General features: G+C 41.5%; 1 protein-coding gene across 2 annotated transcripts; it reads right to left on the bottom strand.

The window, feature by feature from the left end:
- Nucleotides 1-1735: 1735 nt before the first annotated feature.
- On the bottom strand, nt 1736-18209 carry DIO2 (iodothyronine deiodinase 2). 2 transcript variants are annotated; one of them, XM_045016595.1, is made up of 2 exons: nt 17442-18209; nt 1736-7249 (listed from the first exon to the last, which is right to left on the bottom strand). In XM_045016595.1, the coding sequence occupies exons 1-2, from the start codon at nt 17661-17663 to the stop codon at nt 6665-6667; spliced, it is 807 nt and encodes a 268-aa protein (XP_044872530.1). In that variant the 5' UTR covers nt 17664-18209; the 3' UTR covers nt 1736-6664. The 2 variants fall into 2 exon arrangements, with proteins under 2 accessions (XP_044872530.1, XP_044872531.1); XM_045016596.1 differs by having other exon boundaries at nt 6677-7249.
- Nucleotides 18210-21267: the final 3058 nt, after the last annotated feature.

Below are 21267 nucleotides of genomic sequence, written 5' to 3'. Positions count from 1 at the left end.
GAGATACTGACTTTAGCTAAAATTGATCACTTGTCTGTGATCAAAGTCTTTAGCCAGCAATTAGGTCCTTTGTTTGATGTTTATAGTTGGGGAAGATTTATTATGCCAGAAGAATTTTTCTAGTCTTTGTTATAAAAAAAAAAGTTCTTGAGCACTGGTCAATCTACCAAGATACTGCTCTGGAAATATTCCAGTTATTAAAGAAGCTTTACTCTAATTGTGTGGCGTAGAACTCTTTTTTCTTGTCTGTAATGGATAATGTCCCTCCCAGAAAACAAAACTATTGTTGAAAATATCCCTGCAAATACTTGCAAGAATAAGTTGTTTAAAAATAAATAAAAGTATATGTTGGTAGATATATACAAGGAGCCTGTTTCTCCTCTGATTTATATTGGTTTTACACCAGTAAAAGGCCATTTACTTCTGCAGAGTTACACCTGCCTTACACTAGTGTGAGAAGAATCAGAACTTTTAAGATATTTCCACTGTTATTGTATTTGTTACTCTTACGTTACAGGGTCGAAGGGACGCAACTTAAATCAAAGCACTGAGGGTATGTCTACACTATCCGCCGGATCGGCAGGTAGCAATCCGTTTATCGGGGATCAATATATCACGTCTCATCTAGACACGATATATCGATCCCCGAACGCGCTCCCGTCAACTCCGGAACTCAACCAGAGCGAGCGGCAGTAGCGGAGTCGATGGGGGAGCCGCGGCCGTCGATCCCGCACCATGAGGATGGGAGGTAAGTCAAAATAAGATACTTTGACTTCAGCTACGCTATTCATGTAGCTGAAGTTGCGTATCTTACATCGACCCCACCCCCTAGTGTAGACCAGGCCTGAGACTTGATAATGAGGTAGTTAAACTATGGGCTTTCTCAATCATGCCCACAGTGGGAGCTCTGTGAGTAATGCTTACAGAATTGTTTTAAAAAACCCGGGGTGGATTTTCTAGGAATAGTTTCTTCTTTGGTTGTTCCAAAGTCCTGGTCAGGATATTAGAGTGGATGTCCTCTGGACAGTGCAGTTAGGTATGATTTACATTGTTACTACTTTTCTTTTTCAGTAACTTGTTTTCTCCTTTTTCATTCTAGGTGTATTTTCACATTTGGTTTTGGGTACAGTGAGTGAGATTTTCAAAACTTGCTGTAACATGTTAATATATAGTTCAAAAAAGCTAAAAATTAAATATATCCCCAAGTAATGTTGGTCCCAATCCTGTAAGGTGCTGAGCAATCTCATCTCAAGCCGTTCCATTCATCGGATGGCTTCTCAATCAAGTGCTGAGTTTTGCTCACTCATTTTGGTGTGCAGATTTTTGCTCTTTAATGCCACCCTTTGAAAATATAGCTGCATGTATACGTGCTGGATGTGTATTATATTGCACACACAACTGCAAGATACATGAAAATTTTCACATGCAATGTAGTGTTTTGTGTGCTTGCCTCAAGCTCATATTTTTTAAAATGTTGCTTGTACTGTGCATATTAAACATCATCCTAGATGTTTCCAAATTGCTCTCTTATCTTTCTCAGAAAGAGCTTGTCAGAGAGTAAACAAAGAAAAACACAGATCCTGACATTTATGTTTTGACATTTATGTTTTGCCCACATAAACTGAGATCTAACCATTGCAGGATAGGCCATTCTATCGAAAAAAACAATCCTTCATACTTTCACTGACCTGTAGCACGCCATATTTAAAAATAAAAAAGACCAAAGAAGACAGAATATTTTTGCCTTTAGATTTTATTAAAATACAAGAAAAAAAAGACAAGTCTAAAAAGCACACATTGCACAGAGCACCAATATTATAACACATTTTTGCTGGTTCTCCTATGAAGTATATTTTTGACACCTAAACACACAAACACATCTCTACCCACAGTACTCAAAGGAATGGACATCAAGCAGACCCTCCAAACAGAGATAGCAAAACGCAGAAAGAAATGCCAGTGTGATGGCATCTGAACGCCAACGGAGTTAGTTACTCTTTTGTTAGCGGTCTTCATGAGCACACTAGCACCCCTGCCTTGCCCTCATCCCCCATCTGTACAGCCCAGAATTCAGGCCTGTCGTTTGCTGCATATGGGTCATGCATTGATATGGTGTAGAGTCGAACAAAACTGGCCATTATTCCCTACCTGATACCTCTTGTATTGCTTTGGTTATAGTACTGAATGTATGTGTTAAAAATCTTAATCCTACACCCAACAACATATAAAGGTCTCACACACACCACTGAGACATTTTTAAGAAGCTTCGTGGATCTCTCCATCTAGACAACCTTCAGAAGAATAATCGCCTTTAGCTTTTTGAAGTCCTTAGCGCAGCTGTTCAGTGACATACATTTTGCCATGCATTTTTCATTTTTAAATGTGCTGGGCTTGATTCTCCACTGCCTTTCACCTTGTGTCATCATTTACACAAGTGCAAAGGAGGAGCAAAAAGCTATCATTCTGGTGGTGTCACTTACACTTATTTTGCACAGGGCTAAATAATAATATAAGGCAAACATCTGTGGAGACTCAGATCCAAAGTGACTTTGCAGACATGCTAGGATATTTTAAAAAACAGTTAATCTCCAGCTACTGCCAAGGGACAGGACTGCATTCCCTATCTGTCTGGTGACTTTCTGAAATATTTTCAGGCATTAGCCTCTTCTGTGAATTCTGTTCAACTTCAGAATGTAAGATTTGCCATACTGGAATAAACTATGGTTATTCTGGTCCAGCAAATGCCTTGTGTAAAGAAACAGAAAAAGGGAAACCCAACCTCACAATGCACCTGGCCAATTATGCCATGTTAGTAGCAAAATTCCTTCCTGACTCTACCTAGCAATCAGTTTACATCCTGAAAGCCTGATGATTGATAGTCTTAATTTTTTTAATCCTACTAACATAACTGCAGAAGTTAATCTTACCCATATGTGTCTATTTGTATAATTAATGGTGACATTATTTCATTAATTTTTAAACCTTTTCTAAAAGTTGTATTCTTTTATACCACCAAAAAATTAAAGGAATTGTATTTAATGTTTCTATTAATCACTTACAAAAGAGAAAACATCTTTTTCTCTAAGATCATTTCTTTTCTATTGAAAATATTCTCCTCTGCTTTTTTTGCCATATGTTTTCTGGAGGGATCAAAAGAATTTACAAAATGTATCCCTGTCATGATAACCACAGAGGTTGCCAGCATTTTTGCATTTTGGCCAGGGTCAGGAATTGATGTTGCCAAGAAAGAAAGTTCTGATCCTTGAGGATTGTCTATTTACAGAAGACAGTTTTATAATCCCCTTGTTGTGCAATGAAAACCCATCTATGAATAACAAGACACCCACACATGAGACAGGGACAAAATAGTAGAAATCCAAAAAGGAGAAAAAAAGCTATGCAAAATTACTGTGACTTTAGCTATGCAAAGGAGTATTGGAGTTACTAATTTGGACTCCTTCTTGTGATCTTAAGATGTGTTTCAACAGTCATATTAGACACTTGGGTTGGCATTTTGCAGACAGACAACTAAGACAATGCTAAAAGCCCCAGATTGAAGAAAGAAAGAAAGAAAGAAAGAAAGATTTAACCTTTACGAGGCACATCGGGTTATATCCTGAAGCAGTTATGGAATGATAAAGTTTAGGATGCCTGAAGAATGGAATAGAAAATAACATTGAAAATATTACATTATTATATACACCCACTGAATGTTTTCATCTGGAATACTGTTTTCAGCTCTCGTCACCCTACCTGAAAAAAGTAGTTAAGCAAAAAGAGAAGGAGTCCAGAAATGGGAGGAAATTATAAGAGATATGGACCCATATGAGGGACTGAAAGATTAGGATTGTTTTGTTTAGAAAGGACACAAATAAGACTTGCATCAAAAGTATAGAAAATAATGAATGACACACAGAAGGAGAATTGGGTGCCCCTATTTACGCTGTCTTATAATACAAGACCAAGGGGAAATTCAATTAAATTGAAAGGCAACAAATTTGATAAAAGGAATCACTGCCACAAGACATAATTGAGCTCAGGTTCTTCATAGAATTCCAAAAAAGGACCAGGCATTTATATGGATAATGAGGACATCTGTAGTCACACTAGAAAGGATAAAACTTCTAAGGGCACAAGCCAATCATTAACTGTCTGTGGCTCAGAACAAGTAACTCCTGTGGACAGTTTACTTCAGAATGGTCCAGTATAGGGATTCTTACACCTTCTTCTAAAGCATCTGACACTATCAGAGATAGGATACTGCACTAGATGAACTAGTGATCTGATCCAGTAGGCAATTCCTATGTTTCTGTGTTCATAGGTTTAAGGTAGCTCTCCCACACAGTCATAGAAATGTGTAACAATCTACCATAGTAATTGGTAGGTCATGATCACTTCACTGAATGGTCTAAGAAGTCAGGCTTATATACCAGAAGGCAGACATTGGAGTAGATGGATATTCAGCCTCAATTTTCCATTGTTCAATTTTTTCTTCTTACCTCTTACTATATACCCTTGGCCCACCCTAAAGAAGACAACAGTGTATGTCATCTTCCCTTTTTTACCCCTCATCACAAATTACTTAGTGCAATTATGAAATCCTGAAATACAGGAGTAGCATGCTCTTCCATCCACTCAGCTGAACTTGGCTCTCTGAACTGCATTCCCCACCAGCTTCTCTGGGATGCTTTACCAGGGTTTGTGTATGCATCCATTTTTTTTTAAATGCCATGTGCATTAGCTGAATTGACTCACACCAAAACAAAAGGAAATATGCCAAGTATGATTAAAGGGACACTGTAAAATAGAAATATTTCTTTCTTTTTTTAAGTTCTTCCCTGGGTTTGTACTAACATTTCAGGTGATTAGCAGGGTAAGAGATTTAACACTTTCCTTTAATTTTCCCCACTTTATGCTGTTTGCTTGTTTTGCATTTCTCTCAGCTTGGACTGTGAAACTAGGCTGGTCAGGTTCACTCTTGTAATTAGTCAGTTTCACTTCCCAGTTCTCATGCACTAGCACAATGGAAGCATGTCCATTTGTGTTAGGTTTTGTAAAATCCTTTAATTTTTTACAAAACCTAAACATACTTAAGGCCTAGACCAAGATGACAATGTCTCTTTAAATATACTTCAGAATATTCCCCTCAGCCATTCTTGAGAAACATTTGTTACAATTGTTCTTGATAAGTCACTCAGTTCATCCTTAACTTCTTCAGAGAAATAAGGTGGTGACTGTGAGGCCAGTGTGATGGGTTTTTTTTCCCTAAAGGCTTCTGAGAAGAAGAATGAAACATGAACCAAATGCTATCCTGCCCAACAGAAACTGCAGTTGCTGAGGCTAAAGACTGTTTAACTTTCCAATGAACTAATATGTCTGTAAACTAATTGCAGGCATCTAGGATAGCAAAAATCAACATGACCACTTTAACAGGGTAATCAACTGGACAGGTTTCGATTCCAATGAGGTAAAGTGGTGTGTAACTCCTGCCCCTGCTCAAAAATATGCCTGCTATGTCAAAAGAAATAAATTACTTTTACAAAACTAAACACAAAATAACCCCTAATTCTCTCTGTCTCTGCTGTTTCTCTTTAAGAAAGAAAAAGAAAAAAGCAGTGATTAATATATCTTTTCAGTGCCACATATTGAAGGCTGGCATCAGCTGAACTCTTCTCTCTTGCCCTGTGTGTGTATATCTGTGTGTGTTGGTAACAAATAATCCCACTTTCTGAATTTTCAAAGTGAAAAGTTATAGTTTTATTACACAATCTCTGTTTCTTTCTCCCTCACTCCTTTTGATCTTAGGATCTTGCAGACTCTTTCATCTGTATCCTTCTCCCTCCCCCGCCCGCCCATCACCTCTTTCCTTCACTCTCTCTCTCTCGTTCTTTGTCTCACAATGGTGACCAAGGTGTAGCCTGAGAGCCAAATGCAGCCTATGGAGTTCTACGGTGTGGCTTGCTGCCAATTTAATTGTTAACATACAGATGCCTAAGAGTGTGTGTGTATAGTGTGTGCGCGCGTGCATACTGTACACACACACACACACACACACACAATGCAGAGAGGCTGCCCGTAGAGAGAGTACCAAAATCCACATACAATGTTTCATCTTGAACTGAGCAGCCAGTTTGCACTGCATGGTGGATCTTGTAGTCTCTGCTGGGTCATACCTCTGTATCAAAAAAGGAAGGCAGCCATAAGCCACTCCATTTTATGCAAATTAATTGAAGGTCTCAGGTTGCTGGCAAGTTGCCTACACAGGCCTCAATGGAAAAGTGAGATGTCCCTGATCAAATACATGAGGTTGCCTCTCCGCAGAATCGCCTTCCAGGAAGCAGTGCTTTCTTCTGAACCTAAAGTCAACATGTTGTTAAAAGGATGGGTGAGAAATCTCATTCCACCACCTTTCATGCGCAGCAGCAGCACTTTTCACAGTGGCCTTTTCTGCCCTGTTAAGAAGGCAGGAGTAGGATGGTCTCACACAATTCTCTTTTTATGTGCTGTTTTCTTTTTTTTTTTTTTCCTGGCTTGCATTCATTTGACCTTATTATTGAACCTGTTCTCCTGCAACAGGCCCCGAAAGGCCTATTGTAAAACCGTGTGTTTTGTTCCCTTTTATATCACTTTAAAGGGACAAGGCTCTTGACACACTTTACTCATCTCAGGCTGGATTTCATCTCTTGCTGAAGTTTTGCTCCAGCCAAAGCCGGACTTCCTGGAGGTTGTAGAAAAAGGGGCCCTTGCCCCCCAGGTAGGCAATTTTCTGTCTCTGCACGATGCACACTCGCTCGAAGGAGACCCCATAGGCCACATTGGCATTATTGTCCATGCAGTCAGCTACCACTTGGCACTGGGATGGCAAGGAAAACCGCTCCAGGAGCTGGTGAGCGGCAGCACATCGGTCTTCCTGGTTCCTGTGCTTCCTCACCTCAAATGAGGAGGGAGAGATTCCAGGGGCGGCCCAGCCATCCGATGGATGAGCCTCATCGATGTAGACCAATAGGAAATCGGCCACACCTGAGAACTCCTCCACCAGCTTGCCGAAGGCCGACAGCTGGTTCGTGAATGGGGGTCAGGTGGCTGAACCAAAGTTAACCACCAGCGGGCGCTCTGAATTGGCAAAGTCCAGAAGGTGGCACTTGGTTCCATATTTCCCACCAACACTTTTTCTTCTGCTACTGCTGCTGCTGCTGCCATTAGCTATGTGGATCACATTGGAGTTTGGGGCTTCTCCTCCCAATTTCACCTGATGTCAAAACAAATAAAGACATGATGAGTTACTGTGACTTGCTTCCACAGTGTCCTTCATGTTCACTCTCACTAAACAAACACAGTCAGCTGTTCAAATAACACAGTGTGCTCCCTACACAGAAAATGCTGCAGGGTTCCTGGTTTTAAGCAAATGATCAATATAAGACCAGTGTCTTCTCCCGTTGCTGTGTTTCTCCTCAAGCAGCAGGAGGAGAGAAGAGTGTGGCTAGTGTCTCAAGCAGGTGGTTGGTAGTTAGGTGTTCATGGCCTTATCCCTAGATCTGACTCTGACTCACTGTGCGACTGTGGGAAAGTCCTTGCACCCATCAGTGCCTCAGTTTCCCCATCTATACAATGGAGATAATATACATGTATCACACAACGGTGTTGTGAAGATTGACTAAAGTCTACAAGGTGCTCTGAAAGATTATATGGAATTACAGAGTACTATTATAAAAGACAATAAGTCTAGTCACTGCAACTCCTGCACATCTCTCCTTAGCATCAAGCTCTATAATAACAATGTAATTGTCTTTTTATTTCCCTGATAATTTCTCTCTCTTCTCATCTCCTGCCTATCTCATGATGTTCAGAAAAATAGTGTTTTGACTGAATTCATATAGGGCCAAATCCTGAGGTCCTAATCCAGACTGTATTCACTCCTAATGACGCTAGCGGAAGTTTCAATTGAGTAAGAACTCAGTAAGGACTTCTGAATTTGGCCCACAGAGGTCATCTCAGATTTCACTACCAAGTGTTGCCTCCTGAAAAACCAGAACCAGAATGCAGAATGCTCAGCTGATGGGGAAAAAAATCTCCATTATAGCTAAAATCCAGCAATGAGCACATTGTAGGTACAGAGACTTCCATCTCTTCACCTGAAACCTAACTGTCCCTGATGAATACATGATCCTTCATGGTTCAGTTCCAATTTTTCAAAGGGTAATTGACCCTGAGCCTGTTCTTCCTTCCCCTGACTCTCTCTTCAAGCCAACAGATTTTATGGGAATTTTTACTGTTGTATATAGCTAATTAAAGAAGTTCCCAATATACCTGTGAGGTAGATAGGCCTCATTTTGTCCAAGTTTTTCCAGTTTTACTTTGGAAAAATATTATGAATGAAAAAATTTGACCAGCTTTATACTCATCAATAAATTTGAGGAAAACCACAATCTGCTCATGAATATTATGTGGGCAGAAAAAGAGGCTATATTCACTGAGTAAATTCCTCTTTCCCAACTCTGCATTCAGCTCTACCAAATGCCACTTTCGCTGTTTAGATTCCTAAACCCTGGAGGGAAAAATCAAAATAGTTTCAATTGGACATTAGTATAATAGTGCCCTTCAAGTATTACATTGGTGCCAAGGGTGTTAGCATGTGTGACTGTGCTCCAACAATGCAAGGGTGTTTTCTCTGCCTCCCATAGGCAGAGTATTCCTTGCAAACCAAAAAGATGAGGTTTGGAGACAAAATAAAAACTAGTTCCATGACACCCTGTAGACTAAAACGCAACCAAGATATCCCCCGGTGTGGCTAACCTCATTTTATTTCCCACAGACACAAGAAAGTCTCACGGCCATGGGGTACCTATCATGTTAATTTTTGCTTCGAAGAGAGTTGTGTTTGCCGCTTTGTCTTTAATGAGACATCCTTGCCAAGCAGGCATTCACAAGGCATTTTCTGCTCCTGCAGAGGAGTAATTAGGTCGGTGCCTCGTTCCATGCCAATGTTAGCCACTCCAAAAACCCAACCCTGCCCAGTCATTAATGCTTAAACACAAGCAGCAACATCTCCGCTAATTGGTCTTGATGAAGTTCTGACGTTCCCAAAGGGCCTCTTCATTTCACCAGACTCAAGAACGGGATTGACACGGGATGACAATATCATCCTCACTGATCATCTGCATTGTGGGGCTTTTCTGTTCTCTTTGTTGTCATTATTTATTACAGAAAGGAAAAAAATAGCTATTGGAAAAAAATTGACGCAATGAAAATGCCTACCAAAAAAGCCACATAATAGTCAGCCCAACTGCTTTGAAATCTTACACAAAAGCTGGCAAAAGATATGTTCTAAGAAACAAACCAGCAGAACTTCTCTCACATGCAATAACTCTGGCTCCAGCATTTATATAATCACGCACTTCTGTGCTGACTGTTTAGTCACTCAACGCTGGCCTTATGGGTCCCAAGCTGAGATGGATGATCCTGCTTTCAGAGGACAGGAAGCTAGCCCATAAACTGTAAGCCCCCTGTCTCACCATCTCCACAAGCAAAGGGATTTCCCCACCTCAAAGCAATAACTTGCACTGTTTGTGCTTAAGGCCAATCCTGCATTCATTTGACGGCTCTGATACTGGGCATCTCGTTCTGGAGCATTGTGCACAGTGGAAAGGGGGAGCAACGCTAATGCTGCTTTAGCATGTCGACTGCAAAATGAAGGGGAAGGGGAGGAAAAGAAAGACCTATTCATAAACCACAAGTTGGAAACAGAACATACTACTAACTTTGTGGTACATTTTCCACATGGCCTGGGAAAAGCCCCGTGGACAAGACATCATCTCCTGATTTGCTTTCTTTTTGCTTTGCTTTTTATCAGATCTAACGTATCCTTCTTGGGATCCTGTGCATTGAAAAATTGCTTTCATGCCCCACATCAGGGATTTTTGAACCGTTGGGCAGGCTCATCAGGCTACATCAACTCCCTAAAGAAAATAGGTGTTGCCAGATAATTAGCAGGCTATGGTATTAGCCATTTAAACATGGACATGCCATATTAGGGATTGGAGCCCAGCTACTGGCTATGGACAGAACCCCCTGAGCTCTTAACTCCCTTTCAAGTTCTTCTCTTTGCTTTGATTCTATTCAGTAAAATGCAGCCCCAGAAGAGCCTGTCATTTCTCCGAGCCTCACCCAGATGTTAGGCTGTGGCGGCAGAGTTATTCAGTATTAGTAGTATTTGCTTTTTTACAAGACCCAAAGTTGTGTAGGAATCCCTCAGTGCTTATAAATCACCTAAGGTCCCTGCCTGGAAAAGTATACATTAATGTGCACTGTTCATTCACCACAGGGAAGAAGGGATTTGCTTTTAGAACAGTGTGTACAACACGGGGAGAACAGGGGACGCTGGATTTCATTGGTGCTCTTGCTCTTTATTTAGGTTCAGGTCTCTGAGGCTGGGGGAGAAGAAGAATTAAAATGACACAGTCCTAATAAAAATCATTGGCCAAACCCTGCCCTCCTTACTCACTTAGGAACAAACTCTGCCTGGCCCATATATAAGAATGCACTGCAGGGGGGTCGCATAAGGCGTCCTTGCTTCCCACATAAGGATCTGGCAGAATTCCATTTCTACTCCCTCTATACTCCTCTAGGGGTGCATAATGCTCCAAAGACGGGTGGAAGTAAACCATGGGGAGGCAGGGCCATGGAGTGTAATGGCCTTGTGAGTCAACCATGGCTCTGCACCACTCGTAATTATATACCTACAAGATGTGACTGAGGTTTTTTTTATTAACATTATTTGTTAACAATATTGCCAGGGGCACTGGGGAAGAGTTGGCAGCCCTATTTCCTGGTTCTGGAGTTCAAGCCCAAGCCCCGTAGAGTTTGGGTTCCCAATACTGAGGGGAAGGTTTAGTTATTATTATTAGTTTGAAGTTTATTTTTTTATCATTTGTATTTGAAAATTTCAATGAAAATAATTTTGCTAATGTTACATTTTGTGAAATCAGTGCTATTAATTCAGGTTTGGGGGGACAAATATTTTTAAACACTAGACAATGCTTACATTTTGGACCTAAAACTATTTGACAATTCATTTTTAGCAGGGGGCTTATTTCATAAGTTCCTCTTATTGCCATGAAATTCAAAGAAAGACACTTCCTTACCCTCCAGGTCAAAATTAACAAAGGTGATGAGTGCATAAGGGTTTGAGCTAAGAGGTCTTTGCTCTACTGTCTGAAAAGCCTCCCAAAGTAGCATTGTAACCCAGTGGTATGCTGAAAAGCTGACCAATAGGAAATGAGGCACTTGCTCTTTATACTACCTTTGCAAATATTGCTCTGCAATGTTGCAGAACATCGTTGAGCAACCCATGTTGTCATAAGCTGTGATGCCCTTCCAGATGTTGAGTTGCATACTGGTGCTTCTAGGAATGAGTACATTTATTATATAGGAAGAGGGCCAGGGGTTTGATGATATGTCTGGTGATTTAACTGAGCCTCCATCAGAGCTCATAGCACTGATTTAATCTACAGAGTTCTGGTTTCTGATCTGAACATCTTCCAGAGATGGGCCCATCCCCTGAAGATTGGATCCAGATCCAAACTTTCTCTAAATTCTGGAGTCTTCATGTGAGAACTTGCTTTTGGTTCAACCCTTTTTAGAGACAGGAAGGATCTACACACACGCACACATAAACTTAGCTATGAATCTGTCCATCAAACTATTTATATCATTCTGATCACTGTAGTATTGGAGAGAGAGAGAGAGAGAGAATGTCTTCTGACATTCCAAATAATATAGCTGCTTCAATCAAATTCCATTTAAAATACAATCCAAATATAGAATTATCCCTCAAAATTACACTGGCACTGAGGTGCAGAATGGGCAATATTCAATCTTGGGCAAGTGACAGGTTTAAGATCCTACTTCCTGCTACCCTTTGAGGACTAGAAATGAAAGCTATAAATCACTGCACAGAGAGCTTCATAGCTTTCCAATGGGATACCCATTCCTAACTTTGCAATGGAATTTTTCCATTGTCCTCTTGTTATAAACTATTATTCCACGCAGCAGCAGAAACTTGATGCTGCCTTTTGGTTAGGACATTATCACCTGGGAGGATCTAGTAGCAAAAACAAGACTTTAACATCCTCAGTGGGCAAACAATAGATACTTTGATTTACTTGTTTAGCAAATGTACGTACAGCATTCTCTTACACTGGAACATTTTACTTAAGATATTTTCCTCCTCCCTCCATCCTCTCCCCCCAGCAGAATAGGAACAACTGAGTAATTCTCTGATGTTTGTTTGTTTATTTTCTCATGTACATTTTATCTGTGATTAGTATATTTCTTACAACTTCCTGAGTTCTGGTTTCTGATTTGAACATCTGCCAGATTAATTGTTGATAGTAACTACACTGTTCCCTCTTGATGATTTATATAACACCCTCCTCCTTCTCCTCCCATGAGGAAGCAGAGCCATGGGGTGTAGTGGCCTTGTGAGTCAAACATGGCTCTGCACCACCCCTAATTATGGGCTGCACATACAAGATGTGTTGCAAAGAGAGGTTCTTTAGAACAAGGTTAACTATTATAAGGGGAGTTAACAGAGCTAGCAGACTAGGCAAAGTAGCTTCCTCTCAGAGAAAGCCTAGGGTGCTTTTTATTATTTGGACACTTCTTTTTACTCTTAACTGTTCTGTAGTGTTGCTGTGTGCTGTTTACAAACAGCTGTGTTCCCCCACAGAAGTGGTGAGTGAAATGATTACTAGGAAAACATGATCTCTCTCTGGATTCATATACAGAGAGAAAGAGAGAGTTTGGGGGATATTTACATTGCTTCTGAATGAATTATGTAGGTCATCCATATGAGTGACAATAAAGCATTTATTTCACACCACATCAAGTATTCTCTATATGCCTCATATCCTACAGAAATGCAGAAAGCCTGTTATAGAAGGATTGAAAAATATTATTGGAACTATATTTAACTCTTCTGATGGTAAGGGCATGTACCTTAGCATCATGATGAATTCAGCTGTTTAGAGTCCAGAAAGGGAGATTAAACTGTTAACTGACATATTTAAAACACTTTTAAAATGACCTAAAATAGCTTTCTTATACATAAAAAAAATCATAGTTTTGAGGTCCAATATTTGGGATCTTCCAGAACTAGAAGCAAGTCCAGTCAGAAAGACAGGAATAACAAGCACAAATCTGGGTGTAATGTACTATGTCAGGGGTGGGCAAACTTCTTGGCCCAAGAGCCACATCTGGGTATGGAAATTGTATGGCAAGCCATGAATGCTCATGAAATTGGGGGTTGGGATGCAGGAGGGTGCTCTGGGCTGGGACCAAGGGGTTTGGAGGGCAGGAGGGGGATCAGGGAAGGGGCAGGGGGTTGGGGCATGGGAGAGGGTCAAGGGTGCAGGCTCCAGATGGCGCTTACCTGAAGCAGCTCCCAGAAGCAGCAGCAGCATGTCCCCACTCCGGCTCCTACACAGAGGCGCAGCCAGGTGGCTCAGCGCGCTGCCCTGTCCGCAGGTGCTGCCCCTGCGGCCCATGGGAGCTGTGGGGGTGGCACTTGGGATGGGGGGCAGCATGGAGAGCCCCCTGGCTGCCCCTTCGCATAGGAGCTGGAGGAGGGACATGCTGCTGCTTCTGGGAGCCGCATGGAGCCACAGCACGCATGGAGCGGGGCAAGCCCCCAGCTGGACTGCGAGTGCAAGGCAAGCCCCAGACCCTACTTGAGGGGAGCTTGAGGGCCAGATTAAAACGTCTGAAGGGCTGGATGCAGCCCTCAGGCTGTAGTTTTCCCACCCCTGTATTATGTGCTTGTCTACATGGCAATTGACCTGAATAGCTATTCCAGAATAGCTCCCCATGCAGATGCTATTCAGGAATAAAAGTCACTTTATTCCGCAATAATGAATGCACTTCCAAGACAGAGTAATTATTCTGGAATAAAATCACTTTTGTTCTGGAATAGTATCCACACATGGAACTATTCCAGAATAGCTATTACGGATTAGTTTATTTCACAATAGCCATGCTAATCAATTTTCCCCTGTAAACAAGCCCTTTTAAAAAAAAAATCAAAGGAAACTAATTTGTTTGGAGAGGTAGTGTGTCTAGTGGCTGGAGAGTACTGGGCTGGGAGACAGGAGACCTGAGTTCTAGTCTCAACTCTACCAATGGCCTGCTGGGTGACCTCGAGCAAATCACTTCACCTCTCTCTGACTCATGTTTCTCCCTCTGTAAAATGATACCTTTGTAAAGTGCTTTGAGATTTACTGATGAAGAGCACTACATAACAGCTAGGTAGTATTATTACTATATGGGACTGGGTGCTCTTGGTTTCATTCCAGGTTCCTTCACTACCTTTTTGTGTGGCTTTGGTCTACTTCAACTATCTGTGCCTCAGTTTTCCTATCTGTAAAATGGAGATTACGAACCGCACAGAGATTTTGTGAGTTCACTTAGTATTCGTAAAATGCTCTGAGATGCTCATTTGACATGCACTATGTAACTGCAAAGTATTATTACTAGTGAAGAAGGCCCTGATTCAGAAAGACAGTTAAGCACATGCCTAATGTTAGGCATGTATTTAAATCCGATTGACATCTACCCCCTCTGCCCAGCTGAATTTGGGAATACAGCAATTAAGTGGTTCTGACATGTAAAATCCATTTCAGGACTTGGAAAAATATACATTTGTGGAGAGGCCCTGCTGGACACTCTTTAGGGTCATGCATTTCACTGTTTTACATTGTTTGTTCACATTTATGCCACAGAGCCGCAGAAGTTTGGTCTCCTTTGGACTCTAACGGAGCAAATTGGCTTTCTATTTAACTAGCTTCCCTGCCACCCTGCAGAAGTGGCAGGAGACTCCCAGAGATTCATATGCAAGCAATTTACAACCTGCTCCTCTTTCACTGTTAATATTGACCTTCAATGTATTCTGTCATTTCTGCCTCTACAACAGTCAGGAATCTTCAGTGTTTTTTGGGCCTCATCTCTGAAGTCAACAGGAATCTTTCCAATGATATCTATGGTTACTCAATCAGGTGCTTTGTGAAGGCACTGTGATCCTCTCCTTAAGAATCACTGCTGTGAAGGAATTCCCCCCACCCCACCCCCTTTTGAGACTGGGGCGTAAAATACTGGCCCTATTAAAGTCAATATGAATTTTGCCATTGACTTCACTGGGGCCAGGATATCACCCTACATGATACGGTTGACGTGTTCTAGGCAGTTTAAAGGTAAAATAAAAGGCTTTTTATTACCTTCTAAGCCCTGAAGTTAAGATTTGAGTTTCTTTGCTAACACCAGTGAAGAGCTACCCACTCCTTCAGGTGTCAGTGATGCCATCAGTAGCAGATGAGGAAACACTGAATCATGAACTCAGGTCTTGACAGGAATGGAAAGAAGGAAGTAATTTAATAGCTTTGTTTTAAAGTGTATTATGCATCATTTGAATCTTCATGTAACTTACTACAGAAGTTAAAGAGTTTTCATGTATATAAGGGTTTTTGGAGACTTTTAAAACATTTCCATTCACCTTCAGGAAGCTAGTGAAAGTCTGAGCCTTCTCCCAGTGTGGCGCACAGTGTTCAGAGCCCAAGCCTAGGAGCTGGGAATGCATGAGTGCTAATCACAGCTCTGCTACTGGTTTCCTCTGTACCTGTGATCAAGTCACATGTTCATCTTTCTGTCTCACTTCCCCAAGCAGCAAAATGGGAATAATAACATTTAGCAGCCTACTTCACAAGGGCATTGAGACATTTATTTAGTTAATATCTGAAGTGTTTTGGAGATTAAAGTGTGACAGAAGTAATTACAATTCTTATATTTTACAAATATTTGATTTGTATTGTGGTGAGTTAAGAGATTGCGGTTGGGATAGCTAATGTAGTTTGTATTTGTTTTATATATTGAAAAGTATGTACATGTGCCTAGAGCTTCAGGACAGGCACTTAGTGTTATATATCAAACTAAATCAGTAACTAAGCATCACCATCAGCAGCTCCCTACAGCTCTACTTAAGAGTAAATATATAATGCTATTGTAGTGGGAGGAGAGGTAGCACAACAAGAAATGCTTTTCCGCAGATAAATAGCTATGGTTCAGACAGGATATAAGAGATCGTTAACCTAAGTCCATCAGATGGGTTTTTGTTTTTAAATAATCTTAATAAAACAGCACATTCCAATAAACGGATCACAAGGCTGTGAGACAGCAACTTCTGGTTTCTAATCCCGGCTTTGCTTCATAGAGCTTGTGTAAATGAATACTTAGTTCACAGCAAGTCATGGTGTGAATTTACTCTGCACTAGCCTGATGCAAGCTAAGTGTCCACCTTAACCCTCCTGCCACACACCAAAATTTTCCTAGTGCACTTTTGTCTATCCCTCTTTCAACTGGAAGCAAATTATAGAGCACTAGGGAACTTTTAGTGTGCGGTAGCTAGGTCCACATGTACTCTTGGTGCTCAGTAGGCTAGCGCAGGGTAGATTCATGCCCCCGTTTGCTGCAAATGAAGCATTTGCATAGACAAAGCTGTACTTGCTGGATGATCTGGAGCAAAATCTGTAATAGCTCCCTGCCTCAGTTTCCCAATCTATCAAGTGGGGATACAGTTACTTTCAGGGGTTTTATCCAGACTCATTAGTTAATGTTTGTTGGAAAGAGCATGTGTTGTGTAACTGCTATTAGCATTATTAACCAAAATCACCAGCGGACCAAATTCAGTGATAAATCCTGGTCACGTGCCACTTGAGGCATATTGTGCATGCAGCTAAGAAGATGACCAGGCAGCTGTCCCTCAGCTGGTTACAAGTTTATTTTTAAGCTTTGTCATGTCCTGTTTTCACCACCTTCATAAGAGAAAATGGGCTCTCTTTTTTTAAACCTACTCACACTGTTGCAGTGCTTTCCTTCTCAATTCAAAAATGAACAGATGAGCTGAATAAAAGTGATGATATAATGACATAGGGTTATTTTTATCCTTTGCTATCATGGGCATTGGGATCATCTTGAGATGTTATTTAAAGACCTAATCTTTGTATAACTTCTGAAGACATTGCACTGGTTAAATGGTTGACAAAGGTATTTAATTATGTTCAGCACTTATATAATATGCTTCATCCAACACTCTCAAAGCACTTTACAAAGAAAAGTACCTTTATCCTCCCGGTACAGCTAGAAAAACAGAGGCAGGAAAAGGTTAAATGACTTGCCCTAAATTGCACAGAGAGTCAGTGGCAGAGGAGGGCACAGAACCCAGGTCTGTTCAATCCCAATCCCAAACCCTCCTGAAGAACAGCTGTTTTCCACTCTCCCCATGCCAAACCAAACTCTAGTTTAGCGCAGGGCACAAAGGGGAAACACCGCGCAGGGCGCACAGCCCCCCCCCCCGGCACGGGGGTGCCTTTTCTCACCTCCTCTCCGTCCTTACCCACCTGTTTGTAGGCATCTAGGAGGAAGCTATTCCAGACGCAGCGTAGTCCCTCCGAGGTCAGCATTCTTCGCCACTCGCCACGCGCAGCCTTAGACCGACTCAGGAGCAGCACCATGTGCTTCAGGAGGATCACAGAGTCGTAGAGTGCAAGAAAGAGGCAATTGGAGAAAAAAACCGGCAAGATCTGAAGCGCGATCAGCAAATCCACGCTTAACAGACCCATCTTCCCTGCTGCTGCTCTCCAGCGGGTTCCCTTCAGCTCCCTTTTTTGCCCTGAACACTCATTTAAAAAACAAGATAAAATAAAACGAAAGGCATTTTTCAAAAACTCATCAGCCCCTTCCACCTCCCGCCTCTTTCTCTCAACGGCAGCAGAAATTATGAAATATACTCAAGCCGGTCAAAACCATAACTCAGCATGAAATTCATTCAACTCTGAGCTGCTTTTTCTTTTTCAGATACTAAAATGTTTCCCTTATCCAATAGCCCTTTTGACTCCGTTAAAGACAGAGGCAGCTGTACTTCTACTTCCCTGCAGTTATGAAATTTAAGCAGAGATCGTTCACTTTCCTCTCCTGTCCCATTGTCTCTCAGCTATTTAAGCACTAAGCAGACCTCTCATTTCTGTGTCACCAGTGTTACCAGGTGCAACGCTACTTTTTTTTTTTTAAGGTCTTTGTACACAAACTTTCTGTCCCTCTCTCTGTGTGCCCCTGTCTCCCTCCTCTCGCTATCTGTCTGTGGTGCAAAGTGCTTTCCCTCTGGAGTCCTAGCTTGCTTCCCTGAAGCCTTTTATACATTCCCTGGCTAATTGCTGCAATACAGAAATGAAACCCTAATCTTGGTAAAGATCTTGACGTCAATGTAAAAGAGGGCTTTACTTTGGCCAGGGCTGCTGTGAATAGAAAAGTGAAATTCTCAAAACTTTTTTTTGTTTTTTTTTTTTAAGAGAAGAGAAAAGAGAGAGGGAGGGTGGAACTTTCCTTTGTTGTTGGAAAGGAGAGGAGGGAAATCTCAATATGCTGCTGGCTGCTCTTAAGAAACGCTTTCAAACTTTGGAAAAAGTATTTTCATATGACATGGAAGATAATCCAGCAACACAGGCTTCTGCTGTTGTTTTCTCTTGAGTTTCTCCCCCTCCCCCCGCCCTTGCCCTTTTGTCTTTTCCAGGAAGGTGTGTGAGTTGATGCATCCCTAGAAAGGGGATATTTCTGTACATTTCCCTTCCGCTCCCATTGAGTACAATGTGCATGGTGTTTTAAATATCTTTTGTTGTCTTCTTGGTATTTAAGGAAACATAAGAAAACACCCAGGACTGACTTCATCTGCTGATGTGTAAGAGAGAGAGAGAGAGAGAGAGAGAGAGAGAAAGAGAGAGAGAGAAAAAAAGAACATGCTTTGGATGAGTTCTGTTAAAGTTGAAGTTCCTGACTGAAAAGATAATGGGCCAGATCCACAGCTGGTGTAAATCAGCATAGCGCCATTGACCTAAAATGGGGGCACATTTACATCAGCTAAGGATTTGGCCCAATGTCAATAACTCATTTTTAGTTTAAAATCTCTCACAGAACTCAGTATCTCTTGGAAGATCCATGTGTGGCTTGAAAGCCAAAAACCCACTTTGGAACCCCATATTGAAGAAAATGATTTTTTTTCTTTGCACTGTTAATTTTCTTTTAACTTTTGTTTTATGATTTAACGGGAAGTGAGTACTTCTGAGCTATTTTTAACAGGGTTCTAACCTCCCCTGGGAAATATTTCCTGTATTTTATATTCACTTTTACATTTTTTGTTTTGAGTTTATTTATCTGTTTATTTAGGTGCTTATAAAGCCCCCATCACCACACATCTCAGGGATCAAAGCTACTGGTTGAACTGTACACCTCACCTCTCTGTTTACCCACTGATCAGACATATAGGCAGCAGCAGTGAAAGCTTCCTTCACACCATCTCGCCAATGTGTTGCAACCCTCCCAGGAACAACTTTCAGACGCCTCTGGGGGAAAAGAATATGTATATTTGGCACAAATTCTGCTCTTAGGTACAGGTGCAGGACCCACGGATGTTGATAGGACCCCCCATACACATGCACAATGGTGACATTATGTGTTTCCATTTCAAATGCTGAAATGTTCTGGAGCTAAGCTCAGTTTTTCCTTCAAATGAAATGAGTTGTAAAGTCAAAATGCTGTTGGTGACATCACTCTGTTGCCATAGAAATGCTTGCCATGTCACTGATTCAGCTTTATAACACCAACTTGCAAAAACAAGTTATTAACAAGCATTTCTATATCCTCAAACATGTACAAGTCAGCATGTTCTTGTGATGTGAGCTCAATGCTAGGCACAAGGGTCTCCTGAGTGCTAATCCTGGCTCTCACACTTACTCACTGTGTGGCCGTGGGCAGGGATACCTAATCTCTCTATTGCAGGCCTTTTTAAAACAGTCATCATGCATTAACTCACCAGTAGATACATTTTTCTGGCTGTGAAGGACCCCATTGTCCATACCCAGTTTTATAGGGACAGTCCTGATATTTGGGGCTTTGTCTTATATAGGTACCTATTACCCCCCAGCCCCATCCTGATTTTTCCCACTTGCTGTCTGGTCACCCTACTGCCAAATGATATTAAAAGAGAGTTTTGGGGATGGGGAGTTCCAGATCAACCATCAATCATCATTATTGGGAAGGGTTTGCAGACAACTGTAAAGTCAGTCTGGCTTGGGCTTTTCTGGCGGTAAGGAAATCCATAGCCAGGAACCTCCACTGAGAACATCCTGAATCAGAAGGATAAATATCAGGGAGGGAGAGGAATTATTTAAGCTTAGTACCAATGTGGACACAAGAAAAAATGGATATAAATTGGACATTAGGAAGTTTAGACTTGAAATTAGACAAAGATTTCTAACCATTAGAGGAGTGAAGTTCAGGAACAGCCTTCCAAGGGGAGTCGTGGGGGCAAAAGACATATCTGGCTTTAAGACTAAGCTTGATAAGTTTATGGAGGGGATGGTATGATGGGATAGCCTAATTTTGGCAATTAATTTGGCAATTGATCTTTGATTATCAGAAGGTAAGTATGCCCAGTGGTCTGTGATAGGATGTTAGATGGGATGGGATCTGAGTTACTACAGAGAATTCTTTCCTGGGTGCTGGCTGGTGAGTCTTGCCCATATGTTCAGGGTTTAACTGATCGCCATATTTGGGGTTGGGAAGGAATTTTCCTCCAGGGCAGATTGGCAGAGGCCCTGGAGGTTTTTCACCTTCCTCTGCAGTGTGGGGCACGGGTCACTTTCTGGAGGATTCTCTGCAGCTTGAGGTCTTCAAACCACAATTTGAGGACTTCAATAACTCAGACATAGGTTAGGGGTTTGTTACAGGAGTGGATGAGTGAGATTATGTGGCCTGCGTTGTGCAGGGGGTCAGACTAGATGATCATAATGGTCCCTTCTGACCTTAAAGTCTATGAGTCTATGAGTCTATGAAAATCCTGTGATCACTCAGCCATACCCTCACCTACCCACTGAGTGCAATTGCATCAGTGGTTTATGGATGGAGAGGATGTCTGTAAGACAGTTAGACTCTAGCTCCTTAAGAACCTCTAAAGTGGAGCTGGAGTTGAATGGGGAGCCAATCGAACAGTGACATGAAATGTTTTTTTTATTTTTCTTGCTTAGTAGGTGGACTAAGGGAATTTGTACTAGCTGGAGCTTCCAGGTAGCCATCACATTCACCCCAGGTAGTGTGTGTTGCAAAACTCTAATCAGGAGGTGACAAATGTATGGATCACTGTGGCCACCTGTTCTGAAAAGTTTTTGAGTAGAA

Source organism: Mauremys mutica, chromosome 4 (genome assembly GCF_020497125.1).
Source record: "Mauremys mutica isolate MM-2020 ecotype Southern chromosome 4, ASM2049712v1, whole genome shotgun sequence".
Lineage (NCBI taxonomy): Eukaryota > Metazoa > Chordata > Testudines > Geoemydidae > Mauremys > Mauremys mutica.
Note: the sequence above shows the minus strand (reverse complement) of the source record. Positions and strands in the feature narration are given on the sequence as shown.